This window comes from Nematocida homosporus, assembly GCF_024244095.1.
Source record: "Nematocida homosporus strain JUm1504 chromosome Unknown 4557, whole genome shotgun sequence".
Lineage (NCBI taxonomy): Eukaryota > Fungi > Microsporidia > Nematocida > Nematocida homosporus.
Genome location: NW_026250665.1, coordinates 38,678 through 48,949, shown reverse-complemented (window position 1 = coordinate 48,949; position 10,272 = coordinate 38,678). Strand labels below are relative to the sequence as shown.

The following is a 10,272-nucleotide window of genomic DNA, read 5'->3' as shown; positions in this document are numbered from 1 at the left end:
AAAGAAAGGTGCCGGACTCTCTGTTCTTTATTCATGTATGAGCTTCTTGGGTGCCACGGTTGGCGATCAAGAAGGTGTAACGTCTCGGACGCTTCCCTTTAGATCCTTCAGTTAGAGACTCGCCTCTTTCCGTCAGATATCTAACGCTCGTTTGTCTAGGTGAGGCTTAGATGCTTCCCATGGAGGGACCTCTAGAACCTCCGTATCGCAATAACTAATCTCTATATCGTTGAGACCTAGATGTATCTCTGCGGAAGATCCCTAGAGTCTCGAGTTAGACGAAATCTAGATGTATCTCTGCGGAAGATCCCTAGAATCTCGATATCGCTACGTTGATCTCGGTCTCGTTGAGATCTAGATGAATCTTGTGGAAGACCTCTAGAATCTCGGTATCGCTCTCTTCTTATCTCCATCCGAATTCCTTATCTTAATCTGAATTTCCTTGATAGCAAAACTTGCTACTCCTTATAGTTCTAATGCTGATCTAATAGTTGTAGATTCACGACTAATTAATTGCTTATCTCAGATCTCCCAGGATTGGGATTGAAACATCACGTAACTTAGATGATGTCGAACAATAAAGGTTAATCTCTTAACGCTTTACTATTCCTCGCTCCTCGTCCGCTAATTAAATAGTGTTGGGAATTCTCATGCACAACACCAACCTAATACCAACCTAATACCAACCCATTCGGACAACGAATAAGTGGTTAGTAGTGGTTGGCTAACGGCACTACATAATCTTATCTAATACTAACCCAAAATCAAATCACACTTAAAAGCATCTTACAAGAAAGATTAAATCTACCACACCACACCACACCACATCATACCATACCAACTCAATACCACACCAACTCAATACACAATTTAAGATAAACTAACTTGAACAATACCTTTATATAATTCAATCAAGCCTGAACCCCTTCGAGTCCAAACCCCTCTTCCTAGAGTATCACCGGCCAATCTAGCACAGTCTTATTAAGTGCAGCAATCTAACCAACCAAACCCCACCCAATACCATATCTATTCTTTGACTACGCCAGTGGATAGTTTACCATCACAGAAGATTGCTTTAATCTCTTCGGGTAGAAACAACTCCTTCGCAGACTCAGATGCCGCAATAATCTCCTCTGGACTAGCTGCACTCCAGTCCAAACTACCCAATAAGACTGCTGAAATCGAAGTATTCCTTCGCAAGCGAATTTCAGTCTCTTCACTACCCAACCCAATTCTACACTCTACCGATTGCTCAACATTAATCATGTTTCCTTTCCCCAACCCAATTACTGTGTTTTTAGCCCGAGTTACCTCTAAGTTACTTACTAATGACTCAACTGCCACCAACGACTTTTTCGTATCGACTACCATCACCTTAATACACTTCCCACGCAAGACTACAACCGAATCCTCAATATCCGCTACATAAACCGACTGTCCATTCTCAATCTCCACTATCTTTCTTTCACCCCGCAAGCCATGTATCTCAACAATCCGCTGGTTCATAACTAAGAGCTCCCTTTTTTAAAAATATGAAGATAGTCCCCTTCCCCGTTCGTCAAACCAACTTAATGCATCTAGTGATTGGTCCCAACAACTCAATCATCTTAGTCGATCCAATTGAACCCCAAAAAATCAAAGATTATCTACAAAATCAAAACATGCCTTCCGATAAAGTCATTGTCCTTACCACCCACGGTCATGAAGATCATAATTCCGGCAATCTCTCATTAAACCATTACTTTCCAGAAGCCCAAATCTTCGCCGGTTCCGAACGTTCTTTTGCCCATTCCATTTGTCAGCCCGACCAAATCATTCCATTGGACCATCTTACTATTCAATGCATTCACATCCCCGGACACACTCTCGATAGTTTTGCCTTCTTCCTCCAGGACCACCAAACCCAGCAAAAGATCCTTTTCCCAGGAGACACTCTCTTCTATCTCGGTTGTGGCAAGATCTTTGAAGGCACACCCACTATGATGTACCACTCCCTAGCCAAGCTAACCAGTCTTCCCCCGGACACTCTTATCTTCTACGGCCACAACTATACCGAACCCAATCTACGTTTCCGCCAGCACATACTCAACCAAGACCCGCCCAGCAACCTCCCCCCAACCAATCTCACTATTGAACAAGAGAAGCAGTACAATCTTTTCCTCAATCCCAGCCTACTCAGCCACCACCCAGATTTTACTCACCTAACTCCCATCCAATCCCTAGCCCGTCTCCGCCACCTCAAAGACCATTTCACCGCCTAATTATCTCAACTTAACCCATCTTATCTCAACCCAACACAATACCAAACTTAACTCAATCCAATAAACAACTAGTTACTATCTAAATTATCTTATCTTATCTTAACTTAACCATTTACTAAACCAAATACTAAACTCAACCCAACTCAACACAATACCAATACTAAACCCAACTAGTTACTATCTAAATTATCTTAACCCACCTTAACCCAACTCAACTCAACTCAACTCAACCCAATCCAATCCAATACTAAACCCACCCGATGACTCTTTTTTTATGCCACCCGCAGAAGAACCATATCATTACCTCCAAAAGAAGATTGGAGCTATCGTTTCAGAACTAACTACTGAGTTAATTGAGAATACAGCTGAATTCAAACGTATTTCAAAAGAAGCCTACGATATTGAAGAACTTATTCTACTCAGTCGTAGTAAGTATATGAAAGTAAGTCAAGAAATTCAAGCCGAATCCAAAAGACAACAAGAAATCGAAGGTGTACTTGACTACTTTGAAGGCGAAATAGACAAAATCAGAACTATTCTTCAAGCCAATCCAATTGATGGTCCAGAAACACCTACATTTGCCTCTCTAGGAGATCTTGATAGTTTAGTTAGTGAGTTTAATTCTCTTGTAGCCACACTCGATCTTTCTATCCCCAATTCCATTAACATATTCCTCAACGAGAACATGAACCTCATCAGCTATGCCGACACTCTCATCCAAAAACTAGCCACCAAAAGAGCCCTAGCCAAGCAAAAGCTAGCTTAACCCAATAAATCACTATCTACTTGAGTTATTATCTACTTGAGTTATTATCTACTTGAGTTATTATCTACTTGAGTTAGTATCTACTTACTTACTTATCTACTCCTTTACTATCTACTTATTTTATTAACCAACCAATTTACTCAATTCAGCTAATTACTCAATACAGCTAATTACTCAACTTAATCCAACCCTAAACTTAACTCAATCCAAACTCAACCCTAAACTTAATCCAATCCAAACTCAACTAATTACTTCTTCCAATTTAGTCCCATCCAATAAATACTACTCTAGTCCAACTAACTCATCTAATTAATTCCACTCCACACCACCCGACCCAATCCATTTCACTCTACTCAATACTACCCTAATCCTAAACTTAACTCAATACCAACCTAATCCACAAACTAACTCAATCCCACCCAAACTCAACTCCACCCCACCCAACTCAATCCTAAACTTAACTTTACATTTAGATAAGATAACTTTACATTTAGATAAGATAACTTTAACACAAGATAAGATAACACAATACAACTTTAATACAACTTTAACATAACCCACTCCACACAACCACCCCACTCAACCCAATACTAACTTAACCCTACTCTATTTAATACATTAACTTATTTGTTTACTTACTAAAGTGACACTCAGATAGTGATCGCTAATTGTTAAATATTTTAAGCTTGTTTATATTTTAACCCCTGTATGGAAGATCAAAAGAAAACAGATGTAATTAAAAACATGAGAACTGTCCTTCCCCCACTCAATCTCAAAGACTCTGAAACCCCAGAACAACAATCTTTACCTTCTACCCAAATCCCACCCCCTGCCACTAACTCAATTCGACCTTTTAATGGCCCAAATCCTTCTGAAAGTCCAAATAATTCCAATTCCAGCACTTATAACTTCAGAACTGAACAAGTTCCACCTCAGTCCAGATATACTAGCCATGCACATACACCTTATAATCCCTATGCTAAACCTCCTCCTGGTTATCCTCCCGGTCGTAAACCTCCTCATGCCCAGACAAGGTACTTCCCACCCGCCCGCCAGTACGCTTATATGGGAGAAATACCTCCTCGTGGTCCTCCTTCACCCCGTCGACCCCCTCGACCTATGGCTCCTACCGCTCCTCCTGCTATTCTTATGCCCGATGTTGGTTCTTCAGCTAAAGTCCAGATAAAGGATGCTATGCGCTACTTAGATGTAGTTAAGGAAGAGTATCGCGATCAAAGAGAAGTCTATAACAAATTCTTAAAGACCATGAAAGATTACAAAGAACGTTTAATTGATGCTAAAAGTGTAGTTGAAGTTGTCTTATCTCTTTTTAATGGTAATCAAAAACTCATTCAGGGGTTCAATCTCTTTCTACCTAAAAAGTACGAGATTATGCCTTCTGGTGAAGTAAGAGTCCATGAAAGTTCGGAAAGAGAAGTAGGTAGTACGGGTCATAGTAGTAGTAGTAGATACGAGTTAGAGAGAGAAAGGGAGAGGGAGAGGGAAAGAGAGAGATTGGGTGGTAGTAGTGGTAATAATCCAAGTCGTGATTTAGAAGGGATGGGGATTGGGTTTAGACCGCAAGGATCAGCAGCTGAAGCAGATGATACGGCTCGAGTAATGACTTACCTGAACAAAGTAAGAAGACATTTAGAAAGTAATCCGGTGGCTTGGTTTGAGTTCTTAAAGATAGTTCAGTCTTATAAAAGTGCTCGTAATCAGTCTATTCCAGAGATTCTAGCTAGTGTTAAGGTCTTACTGAAAGATAATCCGGCTTTAATTGAAGAGTTTATGATCTTCTTACCGGGTTCTAATGTTCCTGATTCAGCCCGGACGATGGCCTTATCACGAACTAGTCCTGGGGATTCAGTGGCTATGCTTAGTGATATTAAGGCAATTTTAGTCCGGAAAGGTGTTTATAAGGAATTCTTAAAGGCTTTGAACATGTTTAATCAAGGTTTACTTAATACGTCATCTTTAATTTTGGTTATTGAACCTTTCTTACGTTCAGCACCTTCTTTATTGTCTTTGTTTAGGTACTATATTGGTCATCGGGAGTTAGAATCACCACCTTATGTTCAGTCTTCTTTAGAAGGGTATAAGAAGATGGGATCTTATCGGATTTTACCTGAGAAGTACCGGAAATCTGCGCATACGGGTCAGACTCCGGAAGATGCTTCTGTTTTGAATACGGACTTGATCTCATGTCCGACTTTTTCCAGTGAGAGTTCGACCTTTATCTTTGCTAAGAAGAACGTTCATGAAGAGGCTTTATTCCGGGTAGAAGATGAGAGGTACGAGGCTGACTTACTCCTGGAAAGAGTTTCGGGCCTGATTTTAAGACTGATGGAAGCAGAGAGAGTAGCTGCTGAGGTGGCTAATGATCCTAAGGAAGTAAGTGGATCTGGTCCTGTTTTGGACTTATCAGCAATTGATAAGGAAGTTTTATCTTTGGTTTATGGCTCAGCAGCTGATGATATTATCTTAGGTTTAATTGCTCATCCTTTAAGAGCTGTACCGGTGGTTTTACGGCAATTAAGAGGGGCGGAGACACAATGGGTACGGGTTCGAGCGGCTTTATCTGATATTTGGCGGGCTTCAGTCGATCGTAATTACATTAAGGCTTTGGACGTGAAAGGGTACCGCGCTCGAAGTGGGGAGAGGAAAGTCTCACTCAGTCGGCAGTTTGCTAAGGAGTTAGAAACTCAACGGGAACTTGAATTTATTCTGCCGGCTTTTACGGTAGTTCAGGAGGTTCTTGATATTTTAGCTGGAGTTTGTCAGGCCGATAGGTCTTTACTGGCTTTGCTTGGTTCTTTACTAGCTAAACCTGATGTCTTTATGGTAACGGCTAGTTTATATGCAGTTTTACGGGGGATAGCTACGATAGGTGTAAGAATAGTAGAATCAGTACATGGTCCACGCGTTAAGCCGGCGCCTAATCAAGTAGCTTTATCTTTGGGTTTACAAGAACCGGTGGCTGAATTGGATGTCCCTGGAGTAATTGCTTTAGTACGTAGTCATATTCAAGGGGACTTAGATGCCACTCGGTTTGAGGAACAGTTATTACGGAGTTTAGGTCTATCAGGAACAGGTTTAGTAGGTATTGCTGGTGTATTTCAAAATGTAGCTGCTATGATTGATGGTTTAGAGGATACTTTAGGGAGTACAGATGTTTTAGAAAGACTATCTAAACGTAATGAAGTACCACTAACTAATGTATCTGCCTTATTACTACGAGGTATATCTTTAGTTAAAGTATCTATAGTCCGAGTTGCTAGTAGTAGTACTGATATGGGTGTAGTTAGTAGTGGTAATGAGATGAGTAGTGGTGGTAGTGAGATAAGTAGTAGTAGTAGTGAGAAATTGAAGGCAATGATTAGTCGAGTGCCTAGTGTGCATGGTGGAAGTGCGTGGTCTGAGTATGTAAAGAGTTATGGCCAGGAAGAGGGCGAAGAGACTACTCCGTTCTTGCGGCGCACAGTTGGCCGGAAGAGAAAGGCTGAAGTGAGCTATGGAATGGAGTGCATGTTTGTGGAAGACAAGTTTCGCGTTAAGCCAGTTGCTGGTACTGAAGACTTCGTGCGTAAACGCCGGGCTTAAGTTTGAGTTGGTAGTTAGTTAGTAGTTAGTTTGGGTGGTAATAAAAGGATTAGTATTCAATTGAGTTGTAATAAGCTGTGATCAGATAAGTTGTGGTAAGTTGTGGTAAGTTGTGGTAAGTTGTGATATGGTAAGATAAGATAAGTTGTGATATGGTAAGATAAGTTGTGATATGATAAGATAATAAATTAGGATAAGTTGGGTTGAGTTTGTGTTGAGTTTGTGTTGAGTTGTGTTAGTGAGGGGTTGAGTTGTGATAAGATAACATAATAAGATAATATAACATAGCATAACCCAACATAACCCAATATAACCTAACTCAATTAACATCTAATCTATTAAAGACATACTAACCGATTTATTGAATGTAGACAACAATATGACGTCATACTAACATAATACCAACCTAATTGGACAATGAATGAGTGATTTAGTGTAAGGAAGGAGTAATGGTTGGGTATCGGGACTACATTAACACAAAATAAGATAAGATAAGATAAGATAAGAGTTTAAATAATAAGGAGACAAGTCTCCGATAACAAAATAAAGAAAGTCTGAGTGCACTATGCTCCTCCAGTAGTGTCATTGGAGCGCCCCCACGCAAGCGAAAAATAAAAGACAAACAAGTCATATAGTCTTTGATTTAGATTAAATTGAGTTGAGTTTGGGTTAGTGTTGAGTTTGTGTTGTGGTTGGTGTTATGTTGATGTTAAGTTGAGTTAGGTTAAGTTGAGTTGAGTTGAGCTAAGTTGGATGTAAGCGAAATTTGGCTGGAAATTGAAAATTGCCTTAAAAGGAAATAATGGAAGGTAGCAGTTTGAGATTTAGAGAAGATTTGGTGGTTTTTCCTTTTATGTATAACTACGTCATGAAAAATGGTATTTGCTTGATTTGGTTTTGGATTGGATTGATTTTGAGTGTTGAGGGTGGCCGGGTTGGTCAGGGGGTGGAAGAGGTGCATGGGTTGTGTAGTTCTGCTAGAATAGTTTGTAATGATACTGAAATGGAACCTATTGTGGACTTGGATAGAAGTTATAGTATTGGATCGGAGGCTTCGGTTACTACTAATCATTCGGTGACTAGTTCAACGGCTACTAGCCATGCTGATAACTCTGCTTCTTGTAATCTTACGGCTGCTATTCCTGCTACTGATAACTCTACTTCTTCTAATAATGCCATACATACTACTGATAACTCTACTACTTCATACTTTCCTCAATCTAGTTCTTCTTCGGCTATTCGGTCTAGTAGTTCGTCGGGTGGACCTTCGGCTCTTACTTATACTAACCCGTTGTTAAAGACACGTAGTTCGGCTGATTGGGATGAGATTGTGACATCTAAAAATGATAGACCTCAGATGTTTCCTTTGATTGAATCTATGTGGAATATTCCTTCGGATTCGCCTAATTTGAGTCCTTGGTTTAGAAAGTCACTGCAACACTGTCGGCAAAAAGCTAGTTATCGTTTAGATGCCTACCAAGAAAAGCTTATGAAAAGCTCTAATCGGGTACTAGTAACACTTATCTCTCCTAATAATGGCTTGCGACCTATATTTAAACTGAACTTGGCGAGTTGTCGAGGGATGCCGCCTATTAGGGTTAGAAGGTCTACCTGGCCGGCTGATGAGAGTAGGTCGCTCTTTTTGTACTTGCGGTTGTTGGAATACGGCAATAACCCATATGATTACGCTGATCGGTTAATCTTGGCTAATGTTGATCTTGAGAAATGGATTAAATTGGCGTTAAATGAACGGCCGGCTGTACATATACTGGATTGTTCACCTAGTTTGATTGCTGATATTCGCTTCTGTATTAAAGTTCGGCAACAAGAAGAACAGCTGGATATGTCTAAACCCGACTGCTCAGAAGAGGTAAATGAGATTGGCTCAATTAAGTACGAAATGGCTTGTAATCTGGATAGTTTATTGGGACTCAGAAAGGATATGTTTAACTCTAACCTTTGGTTGTTAATTGATGCCTATCGGCCGGATCAAACCAACGTGGTGAGTTATCAAGATGGCTTGCCAGTTAAAATCCCGTATTATATTGAGATGTACTCAACTGAATTGTTTGTTGGCGCAGATCTTTTTGCTCTAACTCTACTGCATACTTACCCATCCAGGCAAGATACTGTTTTGCAACAATTTACCGATGAAATCAAAACATACGCTGAAAGTTATCTTCGCCTCTTTACACGCTTGGGCATTAAGCTCCTAGCACTACAACGTGAGAAGTCAATGGACGTCTTTTGGTTAGACGTGCTTATCAAACAACCAATATCTACCAACTCAACTAACCCACCACATACCAATCCATCACACACCAACTCAACTAACCCACTACATACTAACTCACCACACACCAACTCAACTAACCCACTACATGCCAACTCAACTAACTCAATACCAATCCAATCTGATATGTTGCTAGAACCTGAGGCCAGAGAGTTTATGTGGTCAAACTTTCTCATTGTTCTGCATGAGTTCGCGCCTAAGGATACTATATCCATTGATATGGATCTACTAAATGGCCCGGTTGTCCCCCATCTTCAAATACAACTCAGTTTCCACAAGAAAATAGTGCTTGTGGTCAGTGCTCTGCAAATTAGAGAAACCGACGTCGCCCGGTTTATCCATCTTTACTGCAATCCTTCTCATGTGATAGTTTTGGTCCTTTTTGATAACCCAATAAGACAGGCACTGGCTAGATATAAAACGCAGGTTTTCCTGGGTGCTTTGGACCGGGGTTCACAGAATCATAGTGCTTGGGCAAACCTGGTTGGTTGCCGTGCTATTGTATCCGGACTGATAACAGCAGTCCTGTCCTTCTTTGTTGGAGACTTCGTTGTTCTATATACCTATCCTCCTATACTGATTCTATTTGCCTTCATACTAATCACTACGCTGCATTATAATGATATTAAATCGCATAAGTACATGCGTGGGTTTTCAGGGGCCATTGCTTTGTGGATCCTGGTTTCCTTGTCCTTAACCAAGCTCATGATTCTTCAACATAAGAAGGTAATCTCCTGGCCTGAGACGATCTTTTTGTGCATTTCATTCATGACTATGCTAGCCATTATAGGTGTCTACTCCAGCAGTACCATTTATCATCTTAAAAACCGTGGTAGACTTCGGCGACTCCAAAATTACGTGTACTTTGCCGCTATCTTAACGGCATTCTTGCTTATTGTTTCTAGACTTACCAATAACTCCGTTATAATTGACTTTGCATTAGATTCTGGCTTGCCTCTCTTTGCCTGTCTATTTCTCTTAATAGGTCTTATGTTCAGTATGCACCACCCCAATCCGCGCTACGAAGTATCTAAAGCATTAATCATCAGCCTCGTTATACTGTTTATTGTGCTCATGACTCTATTATTGCAGTATATCCAAAATCTGCCCAAGGTTAACCCAATGCCATTAAACATGGGTTAGAAGATTGACTCATTTGGTCTATTTAAGGCCTTAATTAGTATCTGATAGTGCTTTAGAGTGTAAATAAGTATGAAATCAGATGCCAACTTACTGTAATAAATCTGCGAAAGTTTATTTTTGATCTCTTCCCAATTCTAATCCGAATCACTTGGGTTTTGGTTTTAGTTTCTATAGCAACAATGACTGAATTGAGTTAAGTTAGATTA

At 40.3% G+C, this 10,272-nt stretch overlaps 5 protein-coding genes across 5 annotated transcripts; 4 read left to right on the top strand and 1 right to left on the bottom strand.

Moving 5' to 3' along the window:
• Nucleotides 1-1,026: 1,026 nt before the first annotated feature.
• NEHOM01_1639 (uncharacterized protein) lies at nucleotides 1,027-1,506 on the bottom strand (the record flags this gene model as incomplete). Its single annotated transcript, XM_051490517.1, has 1 exon — nucleotides 1,027-1,506. The coding sequence occupies one exon, from the start codon at nucleotides 1,504-1,506 to the stop codon at nucleotides 1,027-1,029; it is 480 nt and encodes a 159-aa protein (XP_051346477.1).
• A 26-nt stretch (nucleotides 1,507-1,532) lies between these two features.
• NEHOM01_1638 (hydroxyacylglutathione hydrolase) lies at nucleotides 1,533-2,261 on the top strand (the record flags this gene model as incomplete). Its single annotated transcript, XM_051490516.1, has 1 exon — nucleotides 1,533-2,261. The coding sequence occupies one exon, from the start codon at nucleotides 1,533-1,535 to the stop codon at nucleotides 2,259-2,261; it is 729 nt and encodes a 242-aa protein (XP_051346476.1).
• A 274-nt stretch (nucleotides 2,262-2,535) lies between these two features.
• On the top strand, nucleotides 2,536-3,027 carry NEHOM01_1637 (uncharacterized protein; the record flags this gene model as incomplete). The annotated part of the gene is made up of 1 exon (XM_051490515.1): nucleotides 2,536-3,027. One exon carries the CDS (start codon nucleotides 2,536-2,538, stop codon nucleotides 3,025-3,027), a length of 492 nt encoding a protein of 163 aa, XP_051346475.1.
• A 708-nt stretch (nucleotides 3,028-3,735) lies between these two features.
• On the top strand, nucleotides 3,736-6,630 carry NEHOM01_1636 (paired amphipathic helix protein Sin3b; the record flags this gene model as incomplete). The annotated part of the gene is made up of 1 exon (XM_051490514.1): nucleotides 3,736-6,630. The coding sequence occupies one exon, from the start codon at nucleotides 3,736-3,738 to the stop codon at nucleotides 6,628-6,630; it is 2,895 nt and encodes a 964-aa protein (XP_051346474.1).
• Nucleotides 6,631-7,483: 853 nt separating this feature from the next.
• Nucleotides 7,484-10,066, top strand: NEHOM01_1635 (uncharacterized protein; the record flags this gene model as incomplete). The annotated part of the gene is made up of 1 exon (XM_051490513.1): nucleotides 7,484-10,066. The coding sequence occupies one exon, from the start codon at nucleotides 7,484-7,486 to the stop codon at nucleotides 10,064-10,066; it is 2,583 nt and encodes an 860-aa protein (XP_051346473.1).
• Nucleotides 10,067-10,272: the final 206 nt, after the last annotated feature.